The 17,516-nt window shown below is 35.9% G+C and overlaps 1 protein-coding gene and 1 long non-coding RNA gene across 21 annotated transcripts in view; one reads left to right on the top strand and one right to left on the bottom strand.

The window, feature by feature from the left end:
• The window catches only part of LOC146766912 (uncharacterized), an 84,327-nt gene extending 67,776 nt beyond the window's left edge, over positions 1–16,551 (top strand). For all 6 annotated transcript variants that reach the window (XR_014956592.1, XR_014956594.1, XR_014956589.1 and 3 more), the window contains one exon: positions 1–16,551. This exon is cut by the window's left edge. This is a non-coding gene — a long non-coding RNA (uncharacterized LOC146766912).
• SESTD1 (SEC14 and spectrin domain containing 1) overlaps positions 1–17,516 on the bottom strand; it is a 47,793-nt gene that overhangs the window by 5,244 nt on the left and 25,033 nt on the right. For 11 of the 15 annotated variants that reach the window (XM_021552513.4, XM_021552511.4, XM_021552506.4 and 8 more), the window contains 10 exons: positions 14,989–15,102; positions 13,458–13,555; positions 13,057–13,112; positions 12,389–12,600; positions 8,632–8,754; positions 5,778–5,972; positions 5,090–5,204; positions 3,869–4,028; positions 1,208–1,289; positions 770–892 (listed from right to left, as the gene is read on the bottom strand). In XM_021552513.4, the coding sequence (XP_021408188.1) occupies positions 770–892; positions 1,208–1,289; positions 3,869–4,028; positions 5,090–5,204; positions 5,778–5,972; positions 8,632–8,754; positions 12,389–12,600; positions 13,057–13,112; positions 13,458–13,555; positions 14,989–15,102 (1,278 nt within the window). The remainder of the gene's footprint in view (positions 1–769; positions 893–1,207; positions 1,290–3,868; positions 4,029–5,089; positions 5,205–5,777; positions 5,973–8,631; positions 8,755–12,388; positions 12,601–13,056; positions 13,113–13,457; positions 13,556–14,988; positions 15,103–17,516) is intronic. The other 4 variants (XM_085584538.1, XM_085584537.1, XM_085584535.1 and 1 more) reach the window with 1 other exon arrangement.

Consider the following 17,516-nt stretch of genomic DNA (forward strand, 5'->3'; position numbering starts at 1 on the left):
CAGTGAACTAATCTGGTCTACTAGAAAATGCTGATAAAGTAAGGATAAAATGGTGATGACCAAACACTGCTTTCACTCTTAAAAAAAAAAAATCCAATATCGGCTCCTGGCTAGTGCTCACACTGGCAAAAGACAGCTTCCCAAGAATTCTGAATAGCTGTTTGGATCTTCCAAGGGATACTTGATATCCACTTCTGAGAAGACTGTCCCCCTGACTCCACTGGCACCGTGTCTACGGTCAGCCAGCATCCACGTGCCCTGGGGCACATCACTGTAACAGCAAATGACCCTCCTGTCATCATCAACTCTTACTCATCAAAAGAGAAAATCAGTTCCAGTGCAACAGGTGGAATTAGAAAACATCACATCTGTTAATTAACGAGTCCAAATTGGACACTCCTAAAAGCAGCAAACGACTGACAAAACATCTGACCAGGTGCTTTGGCCCGGCTTGCCAAAAGTAATTTTAAAGACTGCTTGAGATATATCTTTCACAAAAGCCAATGAACTTTCATTGGTTGTTTGCATTGCCTGTGTGAAGGTTAACTAAGGTAGTGAACTGCAGCATTGCTGCTCTTGATGGAACTGTCAAATCTCATTAGGCCCATTGCCAACTTCGGCAATCAATTTCTTCACTCGGGCATTGAGGCAAACCAGTAAGACCAGTGACAGCTGTTCAATGACTGTCCATATAGATATTGATTCTATTTAGGAGAGAACGTGAAACTGCACAAACCCCATATTGCTAAAAAAAATTAACACATTTCACCTGTGCAACATCAACAAATTTTCGATGTTTCTCCAGTAAAACTTTTGTTTCTTGAGCATCATCTCCCAGTCGGATGTGTGTCTTCAGCAGAGCATCCAACAGTTCACTTAACCATTCTACCGCCTTAAAAAAGTTGAAAAGAATAAAAAACAAGTACATTAAAAAGAAATTAAACCAGAAGAGTGACATTACTTCAGTACTAGCATATACTTTTGATACAGAAAAAAAGTTAAATGAGCTGTCACAAGTTGGTGGATGCAATCCTCAAATACACTATTTGCAGACATTGCTATATCCTTTATTTTCACTGTACATATTCACTAAATAAAACTACATTTGAAAGTTGCAAAAAAAGTACTGTAAAACTACCAGCTCCCATAAATCAACCCAGTGGACTACAAAGATCAGAATGATGAAATTCTAGAGGTATTTCTGTACCTGAGCAGCATCCTCCTCACATTTAAATAATTGCACCATCTGAAGCATCTTCAGTCGCCGCACATCCACCATATCCTCACACCTTAAACAGCACACAGAAAGATTCATCAGCACATGTACAGCAGACACAAAGCACTCTGATGGTGACAACGTTTTCAAGTGAGAAACATTAAGATCCAAGCACTCATGAAAAGGTGATCAAAGCTGCTTTGTTTGGCCAAAATACCTCATGCCACAGACCACAATAAGAAACTTGCAATAAATAGAACTGAGCACTCCAAGTCACCAAAATCATGATCTTCAAGATTCCTGATATGGCTAACCTGGAGGCAGTAACACCAGAGATAGCTACCAGGCCTTGCAGCAGCATCCCAGGTTCCTTGCCTTGCTGCACTGGTAAGCTCTGCAAAACAGAGGCTTACATGGCTAAGACAGACTTTCTCCTATTAAAATTCAGATCAAAGTGGGCTTCAATATGACTTAATTCTGAATTGTACTGTTTGCTGGGGCAATGTTTTCTTGATGCATACAATGAGGCTGTTTCAAAGATAATACATTTTTCCATTTTTCTTTTTAGCTGATTACAGATGGTAATATCTGAACCCTTATATGATGATGTCCTTTGCTTTACTTGTCAGGAAGCATTTCAAAATCTAATTGATATAAAAATCGATCCTAATTATCTTGTTCTGAGTTGAGCACAGTTTTCAGTTCTTTCTCCAGAATTCCAACGAAAGTGTTGAAAATTCTTTTCTTTCCACAATGAGATGTAAGCTAATACATCCAGCAGAATGCTTTTCACTTCAATTTCAGAGCCTACTAAATAGACAGCAAGACTCACGCTCCTGTTCAGTGCAAATGGAATTACTAATGTCAACAACAGTTGGCTTTATAAACAAATGCAAAAGACTGTGTGCATGATCTTTTCCAAACTGGTTACAAACACAAGCTCTTCCAAAGAACAGTTTGTTAGCATGCTGCATTTTGTTTCATGTCCTGCAATGCTCACAGAAAGGACATCGGCTGCTCTAATAATGCAAGAAAACAGTTTATGGGTTCCAAAATCATAAACAAAGCAGCAAAATGCCCCTAAAAGTAAACATTACAACAAATGTGTATGTAAATAACAGGAAACACTCAACAGAACTTGGAAAAAAAAATAAAATTAAATGTCATAAAAAATACTATTACATGCTACTGAGAACTACTTAGTCCTTTTACTTTTTTGTTTCTCGTCCAGGCTAAATAACCTTGTTTAATCATTCACAATCTGAAAGCTGCTTCATACCTTTGTCTGAAAACATTATTGATGTTTTAGTCCTCTGACTTCCCACAATTCTATAACCTTTCTGAGAACACAGACCAGAATTGTGTAACACAAACAGAAATCAACTACCAATCTATACAGCAACACAATGACATTCTTCTTTCAGTTTTTTATTCCTTTCCTAATAATTCTTGGCATTCTACTTGCTTGTCCTTGTGTGTTTACACACTAAAGCAATTTCTGCAAGTTTTCTAATATTTATCTTTGAGTTCACAGCTGATTCAGAGTCCATTACTGTGTCTACAAAGTCTTTGTCCCATGCACATCTCTTTTCTCACTATGGAACTCCATCTGCCATTTTACTGCACAGTGACACGTCCTCTGCAGCTTTTTGCAGCTGGCCCTCTAAACACAAGTATTGCTTAAATTAATAGCATTCAGAGGGCAGATGTAGAACAGTATTTTCTCTAAGCACTACCAAAACACATAGCTCCTAACACTAAGCTCCCTAAGAAAACAATTTAAGAATAGCGGAATTAATTTGTAAAATGGGCAATTTGATGCTCACTAGACCTTGCTGCTGCCCAGAGGCACCTCTCTGCCCAGCCAATGCCTTTGAACATCAGGCCTTTTCTATGGACAGTATTACATTGTCTGAGGGCTTCCAGCAGTAATACTGGCAATAGCATCTAATTTTTTCACACTGTTGAGTAGAAAAAAAAGGCAGTACTACAGAAAATCCAGTACTACTACATCTTTAATTATAAATAATCAAATTTTGAAGGAAGATGATGACCGGCAAAATCCATTGTTCTTTTAAATTCAACTCCCTCCAACATTTTTCCCAACCTCATCCTCCACTCTGTATGATTTTCCAAAACTCAAACCCCATGTCCTGGGATGACTGTACGGTCCTGCATCCCATCATCTGCTCTTTTGAAATCTGTGCCTCCATTTTGTACCCTCACCTTATTTGTCTTCCTAATGAAGAGGATAAACAAGGCTGGTTATTATGTAATTTTACACCCATCACCACTACTGTAATTATATTATACTCCCATCTCAAACTGCTAACATATAAGACACCTCTTGCATATTTTCATAACTCTATCTGAAAGGAATGTCTCACTTCAGAGTGTTTACAAGGACAGGAAAGCATTCAAGTACTCCATCTAGTATCAAAATATAAAAAGTGCTTGTTTTTAGGAATACACTACAACAGATTAGTCAGGGAAATTTCTGTCCCATTCAAATATACTACAAATATAAGTGACAGTTGTAATACATCCTTAACTGAACATAAAACAAAATGGGTTCTTTTCAACAAACTAAATTGTATAAAAAGTGACTTGTTAACACACAAAATTCTTAATGATTCAAATTTTTGTTTTTACCTTTGTTTTCTTAGCTGCATATCTTCCATCACTCCTTGGATATGGTCCACATTTTCTTTGTTCTCAATGGTCACATCTTTCCCATAGGCCCATGATGCCTGGTTAGATATCTGATCAAGAAGACTTTGACCTTTCTCACGCAAGCCCTGCAAGCCTAAGTCTAATACAAGAAAGGGAATAAAAAGGTCAGTGATCACTCAGAGTTTTGGTGGGCTTTTATCTCAATGGAGAGAAAATGCAACAGAATCATACATGAATGAAGACTGGAACCTGGAAAATGAAAAGGACAAGACTATGTCCTTCACTGCCCTTTCCAACTCCCATTTGAGCGAGCATTTGTCTATATGAACAAAGAATTAAGGCTTTGGTATTTTATGACCTAGCAGATAACAAGAAAAGGGATAAAAGTTGACAGCATGTCAGCTTTTCAGCATATACATAGCTAATTAATGTCTTTCATCCACATAATTATATAATTCCTAAAATATTTATCACTGCTAAGCAGTTGTAACCTAAGTGTTCTTCCACTGCAGGCAGAAGTTACTATTTTATAATACATCTGATATGGATGACACAATTTTCTACACTGAAACTTGTCAACCCTTGGGATCTGCTGTTACATCTCTTATTTGGCAGCTCTATTATCTGTTTTCCTGAAGGAATATCTCATTTATTCATCAGACTGTTATACTGCAATCATACCTACTTCTACCATAAATTTTCTTTGCAGCTCTTTCTCCCACAACTTAATGAACAAGCTGATCACTGTAGACTACTTCCAACTGAAATAATTCCATATGCTTGACAATGTAACAATCTTCAACGTGCCATTTATTAACATATGCATTCAAAGTTACTGCAAAACACTCAGTACAAGCATTCTAAAATGGAGTGGATAAAACTTTAATCATCAAGGAACCAGTTCTGGAGACAAAAAGATCATCTAAGCATAATGGCATATAACAAATATATATATATTAGATGTAAAACATTTAAAAGATAACCGTTCAAGATCAGTTCCACAGACAAAGCTATCACACAGCAGATGGCATAAGCCAGCCCAAAGTAGCTCAGTGGAACATTACATAGTCAGGAATCAGAAGTTGTAAGATCTTTTCCCCCTGCTTTTTTGGTGATTTTTTAAAAAGGGATTACTCTTTCTTCCCCCTGTATGCACTCATTAGAATGTATGTGTCTGAAATGCAGAAATATCTTGCTTACCAACACTTTTCAATTTTTCTTCCAGTAGTTTCAATGTTTGTTGAATTGACGCTCCATCTGCTGGTGCTACATCCACACACAACATTCCAAGTAAACCATCCAATTGCTGAGACAACTAAAATGTAAGAACATAAATGCTGACATTTAAAAAGAAGTCTGAGCTTCAGATGGTTGGGTCTACAATATTCTAAATGTTTGGAAATTTGTCATTTTCAAATTTCTCTTTGCAGCTACAGGAAATGAATGTCAAGATGAAAGATAAATGACCCATCTGCCTTGTAGAAATCCAAGAGCATACATCTCTAAATGGTGGGAGAGTAGAAGCCAAGATACTACTCATTTTTAAAGAAAAATATAGGATATGAACATGCCATTTTATAAAAAGATACTATGAAAGGTAGAACAAATTCCAGTCCAATCAATGCACATGCCTCTAAATAAAAAAAAGAGGGGCAAAAAAATACTGCTGAAATGTAAGACATATTACAAAGTACTTCCCTCCTAAAACAAGGGGGAGCCAATTTTCTCAATGTTTCAATTACAGTAAATGATGACTTACAGCATTTTCCAAGTGACATTTTATTTCCCCTCATCTCCCTGATTATTTTTCCAATGTATTCAACATTTATAATATTAAGGCACTAATTTATTGACAGTGCCTTAAAAAAAATTAAAAAGAAACACTTACATCCTGGGCAACACTGTGGAATTCAAGCGCTGCTTGTAACAGGTTCTGCCTGAATTCCAGCTGACTGGCCTGCCTGTAACACACATCACTCAGCTGTTGCTGCAATGCTTTCAATTCCACAAGGTCCTCCTCATCCCCTGCATTTAGAAGAGCTGCTATCTGCTGATTAAGCTCAACATAAACAGCAAACCACTCCTAGAAACACAAGAAGATGAAAAATTAAAAATGCCAAATACAATTTTATTTTTCTTATATGGTATACATCCAACTGCAGGCTAATAAATACTCAGATTGAAAAAATGAGGTTATTACAGATTGCACTATTTCACAGGGGAGGAAAAAATATTCCTGATTTCAAACCAACTCTCAATAAAGTGCTTAATAGATGTTAATACACACATTATAGTATAAGAAATTTAGTGCAGAAAGACAGGAAGAGTTCCATGCATGGCTCCTAGTCCCAAGCACAAACTTCCACCAAAAAAGGAATTTCACCATTTTAAAACAAATTTCTACTGCTTAAATGTCTGTACTGGTCTACTGAAACAAAAGATCATTTCTGCCAAGTGATCTGCTCTTATAAAAAGCTGTTCACAGACAATCCAGGTGTTACTTTCAGTGACATGATTAAAACTAGCAATTAATTTCCTTAAAATATTTAGAAAAATACTGCTGTTGACAAAGTGGAAGTAATCTCTATCTTCTGAAAAAAGGAAAGTCTATGCACAGAAACTTCAAAATTATCCTTGTTACTTATTTAAGGAAAGCTTTATACTATTTAATTCAAAATGTGCAGATTTGTTGTTCAAATGGCTTGATTACTGAATACATACACAAGATTTAGTTACGTTATCCTGTTGGTGTATTTGCAGATGAAACTAGTTCAAATATTTAACAATTTGGTGAGATATAAAAACAGCTTGATACATCCAGATCACATTCACATCTTGCATGACTGAGATGCCTGTAAAGCAAAATGTGTTTGCTCTAATTTTGACCTTGAAGTGTCCTATGCATTTCTATGGAACAGCACCATCTATTGGCCTACAATATTTGATTTAATTTGTATTCTTGTCTCGCTCCTATCGGGATGTTTAGAATTTTGTAAATTATGTCTTCAGCTTTTGCATCATTTATTTACAAATCATGCAAAACGGAGTATAAATATCCATATTGTGAATTTTTTTCTTTTTTCCCAAAGCTGTCTCTACCATCTGCTCACAGAAAAAAAGAGAGCAGGAAAAGAGCAAGAAGGGAAACAAACAGAAAGTAATGAAAAAGTTAAATTAGCAATCAGTCAAATGTTTAAGAGCAGAAAAAATTTCTCATCTGCCCCAAAATGGGCAACTAAGATGACATAATGTGAAAACATCTTCCATTGTGTCATATGCACTATAGATACACAGATTCAGCACAATCAGTTCACAAAAATAGCTCTTCAACACTGAGCATACAAATCCAGCTAAATGTGACATATAAACTACAACATGAGAAGTAAAAAACAATTAGATTAATATGTTTAGGGCTTTTGGGTTTTGTTTCTCTTTTTTTTTCAGTTTTATTTTTAGTATTAGAGTAAGTAAGAGTTGCAGTAATTTATTTTGATCAAGCTGTCAGTAAAATTATGATACCAGCAAAAAAGTGTGTTTCTCATCTTTTCATGGGAGAACTTGGACACAGTTGTATGTGACAGTTCAAACCCATGGAGCAAAGACCTGCTCAAAAACAACAGTTCCTGTATTGCTCATGAATAAAACTATCAGAAAATTAAAACCCTCCCAAAATCCAACCACCCTCTCCCAACAAAAAAAACCAAACAAAAACGCACCCTATGGAAATGATTTTTGTCACTTCAGAGTAAATTGAAGTAAAAAAGTATCTTCAAAACAAATCAAACATTTTTACAAGTCTCTTCAAAACATATAACCAATATTAAACAGAAGGTGATGAAAAAAGCAAGCATACAAACTGTCAATTCAATTCTTAGGAGAGAAAAGACAGGAAAACAAGGAAAGAGGAAGCATACACTAAAAATCAAAGGAAAAGGCAAAGTACACTTTTCTAGCACTGTTGACAAACAATTATTTTAATCTCTGAACAGGCATCCAAATGTAAGGTAGGACAGTGGTCTTCCAATTAATTCTTTCGATATAAAATAAAATATTTTTTTCTGACTCTTGTTTCTGCAAACTCCTGGCAGCACCTGAGAACCAAGCTGTGTTTATGTCTACATCAACAAAAGTCAGAAAAGGTGAACAGCACTGTGAGCAAAACTCCCTTTGGGAGCACTGAATATCCATAACCTACTTATAGTTAATAATCTGATGGAAAGACAAAATTCTACTAAAGCTTAGGAAGTATTCAAAATTAGGAGCAAAGGCATCAAGTTAGTGTAGTTACAAAAAAGCATCCTCATGATTTCACTATGAACAGAAAGTCTGGATCAATTAAAGCCTTAAGCCAATTTCAGCTACTGCTGAGTGTTGTCTAATAGAGACAAAAACATGGAGTTATTCACCTGACAAGTGCAGGACTTCTCAGACATTTTGGCAGAGAGGAGAAAGTAAATTTATTCCTTCTACTCAACATGAAAATTTAAGAACTGCTGTAACATACTAAACACAAGAAAAATCACAGATAGAAATCTGTATTTTTCTACAATGGAAAAAAATAAAATGCAAATATATATATATAATACGACCATATTAGTTCTACTGCTCAGGTAATTTCCTCTGTAACTCAGAAAATCATGCACTGTGCAAAATTCCTAGATACTCATAACCAAAATACATTGCTCATAACGACATGTATTTAGAATTATTTTGATACTTGAAAAGGGTATAGAAAATCTCACACTGTGCTGACTCTCAATCTCTTCATGCTTCTGTTGCAAAGCTTGTGAAGCTCTAATGGAATCTCCTATTCCCCACTGGGTTCTTAGCTGTTCTGATCCAGGTCCTTCAAGCCAATTGACAACCTGTCAGTATGACAAAGACGAGAAAAACAAAATAGCAAATCAATTATACAAAAACTGGTATAAGCAGAATTTTCTAACACAAGCAGAAATTTTAAAAAACCGTATGTTTATGAAAAAAACAGATCTTTTTCAGCTTTGTAAAAATCTTGTTACTGAATCCATTCACATCCTTCAAAGTTTTAAGTAGAAACTACATTTAGTTAACCTTAGCCTGTCAGCTCTGTGCAAACAGGTCGTAGCTATGAGAAGATTTTTCAAACAGACAATTGTCACTTCATATCTCTTGTCAATAAAAGAGCTCAAATTACAATAATAACAATCTCTTGTCTTCAAACCAGATTATTTTTTGCCCAAGTCATTACAATGCACGGTTGTATTCAACCTCACACCTGAGAGCTTTCTCCTTTTTTTGCTGAATAAACTAGCACAAGTACAGGATACATACCTGTTCCAAAATTAAACTTACATATCAACTCTTTCTATTCAAATAACAGAAACCTGTAACTGAGTTTTTGTGGCCACATCTCAGGGAATTTGTCTTTGCAGAGTCACAGCAACACAACTTTGGACTACAGTATTGGATTTCTTTTATTATTATTTTGAAACTATTTTTTGATGTAAATATTATTCAAAGCAAAGCAGAATGTCTTAAATTCTGGTTTCCTTACACAAATTTGAATTATCAGACAATACCTATGGAAAAATTTCATGATAAATTTTTAAATATCTGGGAAACAGAGATAGCTACAATGAAACCAAGCGCAGAAGTCACTTATTACTGGAGTCCTGAAGTAAGGAAATGCAGGAATACCTCTAGATTCTGAACCTTAATAAAAAGGCATAGGAAGCCAGCTTCCTGTCTTTAATGTTCGTTTTGTTTAAGCATCAATCACAAAACAGCTTCACACAGATTTTTAGGAAACGGAATACAATACACAATGTAACCCCACAACCATGAAGACAAATGAAACAGGGGCTAATAGGACCATTTTCCCAGTGCTGCTAGACTGCACTGCAACAGCAATCAAGAACAATCATCATTACAAAAGGCTGCTCAATTCACTCCATCTCTGAGTCATTACGTGTCTGCCTTCCCACTTCCCATTTTTGCCCCATGCCAAAGCACCATTTCAGAGAATATATTCATTGCTCCAAAAGCATTCTGAGTCTTCCCTGCTTTTATCGTTTCTAGGACAAATTAATACTCAACAGTTGCAGGTTCTTTTTGTTTAAAGAGAAACTTCCTGTTGTGCTCAGCACCTCTGCACAGCTGTTACGGGTTAAATATGGAACTGACCTAGAAGTGAAGGGACCCAGATGTTCCCCTCTAAGGTCAGAGTGGCCTGGAAAACTTACACATGGGAATGACAGCTCTCATGCAAGCCTGAAGCAGTGAACAAAGCAACTGCTCAGCAGTTGCCCTCTCTGGCCAAGACCACCTCCCCATTACAAGTCTGCAGCAACTACTGCATTGACTCTGCAACTGCTTAGGCCAGCACATGGCTGTTCTTGTCACAGATGCTTATACTGAGAAGGGAAGAGTTCCTAGAATACATGCAGAAAAATGTGATGTAATTTTCACAAAATAAAGTTTAAGATCATTAATAACAAGACTACTGCAAGAGGTCACATTTATTTTTGTGAATTGAGATTAGAAAAACAATAATTAACACTTCTGCCTAAGGAGGGACAAAGCCAGAATTTATCCTAGTCTACACAGTTACAACAATAAGTAGCATTTAGAAAAACTGCTTATTACAAAGCATCTGACAATTATTGCAGCCTTTGCATTACAAAATTAAAGACAAAGGAGAGGAAACAAAACCATGAAACAGAAGCAAAAGGGGTGATTCAAAAGAGAGGGTAGGATATTGAAGGCATAAGGGAGAGAATTGGTTTTGGATAAGAGGGTTTTGAGATAGGAGTAAGAACTAAGCACATCACAGTAAGGAGAAGCAGAAAATAGTGAAATTGAAACAGGAATACAAAAGCAATCCAGGAGTGGTTAGCAATATAAGATGGTACACAAATAATAAAATATTAATCTAACTGTAAAGAAAGCTAACAGAAGACCAAAACACACACAAAAAACCCCACCCAACAGCAGCACAAGGAAAAAAAATCCACTCTAATTAAAGTACTGCAAGTACTGTTATATGGCAACTTCTGTTTATTTTGTCAAAATAAATTCCACAGCACTTTGTCTCTATCAGCTTCCTTCTGCACATCATTAGCTTCCCATTTTTGCCTTTAACTCTATTAGCCAAATTTTTTGCTGTAAATCCAAAGGAAACAAAATAATTTCCTAGATTTAGTAAGTTTTTCTCAAATATTGGTATGCCATTTAGAAAGCTTTTAAATACACTTAAAAAAACCTGATTCATTTGGCAAAAGGGCAAAACAAATTCTTCCTGTGTACTGAAACTCAGTTCACTCATCAGGTAACAACATCTGTAGTGCACACACAGCAAACAAGTAACTACTTCTATACAAATATTGCAAAATGAGGCTGAGTAATTGTAAACTATTCTATTTAAATGCATAAACAATGTCAGTTTGCCAAAGTACAATAAAAATCACATCTTGTTTAACCACTAAAACACAGGAAAAGAAGCTTCACCTGATTATATCCACAGCTGTGCTGATATGTTTTATATAGAATTATATTAATATTTAATATATTTTTAATACTTCCAGCTCAATATATCAACAAATGACATCTGTTTTTTATATTTTTTTACAGTAATCGAATTACTATAGAAATTAAAATTATCTCCTTGGTAGATTTCTATTTTCAATTCTAGACATCACAAAATTGATTAGTTTTTTATTTTTACCCATATCTACAATGCTGTAAAGTGCAAGTACTTGATACGCACTCCCCTCATGCATTAGAAAGGCCAATGTTGAAAGGTTAAAAGCAATTATCTATTCCATTTTCTGCATATTTAAACTATACAGAATCTAAAAAATACACATATCTAATTTCAAGTGATAAACACAAGATGAATAAATTAACTCAATTTCCTTGATTTTCTCTACTGAGACTCTGCTGTGAAACTGTTGAAAGTGCCAATTACATGGCTGTTTCCAAAGGACCAAGTGAGTTCATCATGACCTTTAATAACATGCAATTGATTAGGAAGTTTATATTCATTCTTGTCAGGGTGTTCCTGAAATACAGACAGTTTAAGCACTTCAGATTAGTTTAAACCACCAGGCATCAGACAACTAAAGGGATAAATAATGGCTTATTTTCAGTAACAAACACTTTAAATTATGTGGGCAGGGGAAAGTTTTCAACTCTCAAGCAAAGCTGATGCTCAGTCGAAGATGTCCTCTCTGCCAGCAGGGCAGGCATTTGCACCTCCAACAATGCAGCCATGCACTGCCACAGTGCCCAGCAAAGGGACAGCCCCAAAGCAAGAGAGCAGATTTATAGCAACCTCCACATACCAGAACAGCCTTTGGAAAGTCACAGTGGCAGCCACAATGTAAAGCACTGTGTGACACCAGCACACTGAGATTTGTGAAGTGGCGGGAGGCATGAAGGTCTCCCAGCTGGCAGAAATCACAGCCTGAGACTTGAGCTCAAAACTCCACCTCGCTGCATTTGAGAAGAGCCCAAGCTTACCTGCATTACCTTCTGCTGAATCTCCTCTAGCTGCGTGCGCTTGCTTCGCTGCCTACAAACCTCCTGGTAGCGGGTGTACTGCTCCCGGAGGGAGTCCAGCAGCTTCATCACCTGCGGCTGCGCCAGCAGCTCGTCGTCCATCGGAGACCAGGACACCCCCCCGTCAGATCCATTGAAGCGACGCTGCTGCAGCTCAGAGAGCAGCTCGTGACCTTCAAGAATACACGGAATGATCTGGTTAATCTAGATTCGAAGAAAAAAACCCATAAAAATAAGTAGTAAGATTGCCTGATTTTAAACCACCAGCAGTGCCTTTCTGCTGCAAAATGCTTCCTGTATTGTAACCATTTGTTGGCTACCGAGATGAATTAATTCCATAAGGCAAATATATTGACATCAGCAAGAAACTAAGCATTCCCAAAATTAAACGTAATATTTATGGTGATATTGTAAAGATGTTAGTGGTATTATAGAAAAAGTATTTAAAAATACATGTTTGGAGTTCTTCCATTTCTTAGCATCACTTTTTTAAACCCAAAGATTACGGAAGTCGATAAGCTTGTTACATTGGCCAAGATAACAATTGTGCCATCTGTGCTTCCACTTGGGTCCTAAAATGAATCATGTCACTTTACTGACCAACATTCTAATTTTTTGACTTACTATACCTGTCTGCAACACTGTCTCAGGATCAACTGATGGAAGGAAGTTCATATCTATTGATCTTTGAAAAAAAAACAAACACATGATTAAAATTTGTATTATAATAGCACTAAAAACTTCAGCTAAGGCTGGAACTACCTAAGGGTCTTAAAAGACTAGGGTTTTTTTCTCAGTGAAGTCCTTACTTTTTTAACTCATTAAATCAAAACACAAGTGGAGGTTCAGATAATCAGTTGAATGAGTGTCTATCTACACACTCACTTACTTTGTAGTCTACATTATAGAGGTTTAGAATTTCTTTACACATTTCAAGGTATTTAAGTGTATAATTTTTAAAGTATTTTTCTGAAATTCAAATGAAATTTTATAATCCAAAAGCACTGATTTCAAAAAGTGAATCACATACCTCTCTCTCTCTTGTTGAGTTCCTTTATCACTTCCATTGTTAATTAGCGCAAGCTCATCCAGTAAAGATGTTGATTCTTTAGTAAACTTTTCAAATACCTAAATAAGAAGAAGGTTTTAAGAAATAATTTTAGCTAGCTGAAGGCATCAGTGGAAATTTATTTTCAGTAGTTCCATTAGTATACTTCAGTCTCTATACAGTGTAATTATTTCCCAGGATTCAAAGGATAGGGATGAAACAACAGAAAAACAAACACTTATGAGCACTAAGATTCCTTAGGGAGAAAGTAAATATACTGAATATAATGAATACTGAAAAAAATTGAGATATCTGCAAAACCTGTAAGATCTTAGGGATATATTTATTCTACAATTTCATTTAAACCTTTAATAATGATATAGAATCAAGGCATGTTACACAACTACTGGCCAGCTTACTTGGAAGGATTAAAATAATTTTGTAAAGATTCCAGCTTCTAATCACTATTAAAATGGACCATATTGTAATAAATAAATAAAAGAAAAATGTATTATATTATACAGAAAGATTACATAGAATAAAATGTCCTCATCAGTTTCACTGAACTCAGGTGCTTCTGATCTCAGATAACACCTGGACAGTCAAGACACTGTGCAGTGTTCAGACAATTCCTCTGTACCTGACTTCTGAGGGCTGATTTTGCTTTTTAACAGAACTGAACATAACTGGGTGTCTTATGTGACATGCACAGTAACTTTCAGGTATTTTTGCTGTTATTGAATTATTAATCAATAGCTTGCCAATGAACTTTCCTTAACTTCTCTAGGACTACTTGAAATTTCAGAGGAAAGCAGGTGCAGTTGCAAGAAACATGGAGGTCTCACATGGAGACACACATTTTAGGAATAGATTACACAGGAAGGGAACATGCTGTGTATGCTGTGTAAATGAAGATTAAATATTGTTTTGAAAATTCTATTTAAGTAACTGAAAAGCAAGTATCAATGTAGAAAAAATTAAAAACATTCTGGAGAGCTATGCACACCAGCAGCTGCTTAAAAAAATTGTGCTGATTAATAATTAAAGGGTAGAGTTGCTCCTGGACATTTACTGCTTCTTGGTCTGCTGGGGAAACTGCACCGACAGCAAATGTTTTCGTGTAGGACAGCTTAAAACCACAAGAACAAAGACCTAAGTGATAACTCAGAAGAATCTGCAGAGTCCAGGTATTTTCTGCTTGTTTTGATCTTCTTCTACAGCAGCCAATTTCCCCTTATAGCAACTATACCAAATACTCAGGGTCTTCTAGAGTTATTGTTACTAAAAGAGCTTCATTAAGGAATTGGTTGTTCAACAAATCGATGACATTAGCTTTGTTACCCCTTGAGTAAAGGCAGTGTTACTTATCACAAGACTATTCAAGTAAATGAATTGCACAACTATAAATGTGATCATTTCCTGCACACTCTACAGTTCCTACATGAATAAAAATTTCACGGGTCAAGAAGGAGACATTAAAAAACCCCCGAACCCCAAAACACAGATGACTAACCAGCCTCTTATTCAACCAATCCATGTGATCATAGGTGAGAGTTCCTCCAAAATCTTCTGTTAGTTGGCATGGTTCTATATATCGCGTCAGCTTGTTAGCAGATACTAAAATAACCTGCAACAATAAGAGAGGTCACTTGTAGGTAATACTCATACTTTCCTTAAGTATCTGAGAAGTGTGTCTAGAAATACTGAGCAGATCTTTCTGTGATTCAGATTTCACTGCTAAATGTTTAAATGAAATATGGCTCTTTGCAATTAATGTGGGCCTCAATGAGACAAGAAATTCTGACATGCAGTGTATGCCTCATGCATAATCCTTTAAGTGCACCACCTCTACCACCTTAGTGGGAAAAAGCAATGTGCTCCCTGGATATCTGTTTTCCTGCTGGAAGCTGATGCTTTGTGATTAAGTCATATATCACATTATCTGTTTCTAGTGAATATAGTAGCAGGCTATCATACTGCAAAGCGCTTGGTATTTTTACCACTCTCTGGCAATACTTTGAGTCCCAGAGATGAATTTGTGCCATAAAAGTTAAGTGCCTGCATTTACTGTGAAAATATGCTCAGCAAAAGTTGGATCAATCATGATCTTTCCATGAGTAGTCAAAAACTCAAATCTTAGTATGCTTAAAAGCCTGAGTCATTTACCCAGGAGACAAATCTAGCTCATCAGCTCCATCAGGGCATACAGGAAAACACAGGTCCACTGCTAGGTGGAAAACTAAATTCTTGCCTTCATTTCTGCATTCTAGAGGCTCCTGAATGAGCCTTATTCATATAAGCCCAAACCAAAAGTTGGCAGCACAGCTTGCTTTGATGAATGATATGCTAAGCCCGGAATAACTCCTGTGGAAAAAAACCCCAAAACAACATCTCTATTGAAGCAGACATATTGGGAATATAAAACAAGAAACAAAAGAAAAAAAAAATAAAAGAAAATTTCTATAACCCATCAAATCATCCACATACTTTTGCAGGGCACAAGAATATGTGGAGAGCTAACTAAAGAGAGACTTCTATTCCAGTTCCATTTCCCTGCAGATACTGAAACTACAGAATTCAGAGTAGCTCCAAACAAATGGTCTATTATTGCAGAGGAAAGCCTTTCAGCAACATCCAAATATACACTATTGCCCTGTACTCTCAATGGTACATGGCTGCTGTAAATGGAATTGGCTAGTAGTTTCTTTAGGTAATGCCAGTAACCAGCCCAAACCCCAGAGGATTCTACATCCAAGAAAGGAGAAAAAAAAAGCATTTGTTCTTCCTTCTTTTGGCACACTTAATAGTTTAGGTAATTTTTAACATTAATCTCTGTAAGTTCATCAAAAAAAAGAAAACTAATTTTGGTATGGACATTCTGGTATGGGAATGAAAGCAAACAGGGCAGCTGGTTCTTGTTACTCAAGTATAATTTCTGAAAAGACCCAAATAGCCTGACAAAATAGATGGACTGTATTGAGACCACTTATTTCATATTTTTTTTAACTGAGATCCTTCAGGAAAGACAGTGGGCAAGGGATAGCCCTCAAACTCCCACTAGGGATATGTTTTTTTTTTAATAAAAAAAAAAATCTGAAACAGCAAAGCCTGCACAAAATAAATATTTTAGCCATATGAAAAAATAATCTTTTGACAAAAAATAAACACCCAGAAAAGAGACTTGGTCAAAACCCAAATTTTCTATATCTTACTAAAAAAACTCTGAAAAATAAAACTTCCACCTCATTAATAAACCTTGTTGTAACTTAAAGCATTACTCCCAAACCCATTCATTCTCTAGGTTTCTCATTCTCATTTAAAAAGCACTTCCTTCTTAAACTGTTTCTTGACTGTTCACTGAGCTAGCTGCTAAAATCATGTGTGAACTTTTCACAATATAAACAAACATTTGAATTTTTGACAAGGTTGTGGCAGAAATGAGGGCTCCTGAACAGAATTTAGCTCTTGCTCTAAACCTGAACTAGTGGCAGTGCTACCCTAACATCCTCTATATGCTTTAAATTAGTCAATCAGCTTTGATATTTTCTAGGTGTCGAAAGTGTAGTTTGTCTCTCTGAAGCTTCAGAAGTAATGATTTAATCAGCTACTATAGATTAATAGCCTATAAGTATATAGACCAAGAAATAAAAAAGAGAAATAAAAAAATGTTGAAAAATGCAATGTGGACAGTGAGAAGACACTTCACTTTTACAGATCTGAATTCTACTTCAAGCTCAGCAAACTTCTGCTGTCAGGTTTCCAAAATGTTTCAAAATCCAAACAGAGCAATTATTTTTGACCTTTTGTGAAAAAAGATGTCAAAATACCACATCCTAGAAAAAGCTGTTCTTTATGAATAAGTGTTTCACTCTTGCTTTTGAATTTTACCCTTTGAAGTATTACCACAGTTAAATATAAGGTAATTTACAGCTGTAAAATCAGAAATAACCCTGTTTGCTTGCAATTGCAATGATTTTTTGTTTTCCTTCTTTTCCAAGTCAAGCTATGTTGATTCCAGAAAAAGGGAGAAAAAAAAGCAGC

This window comes from Lonchura striata, chromosome 7, assembly GCF_050655825.1.
Source record: "Lonchura striata isolate lonStrDom1 chromosome 7, ASM5065582v1, whole genome shotgun sequence".
Taxonomy (NCBI): Eukaryota; Metazoa; Chordata; class Aves; order Passeriformes; family Estrildidae; genus Lonchura; species Lonchura striata.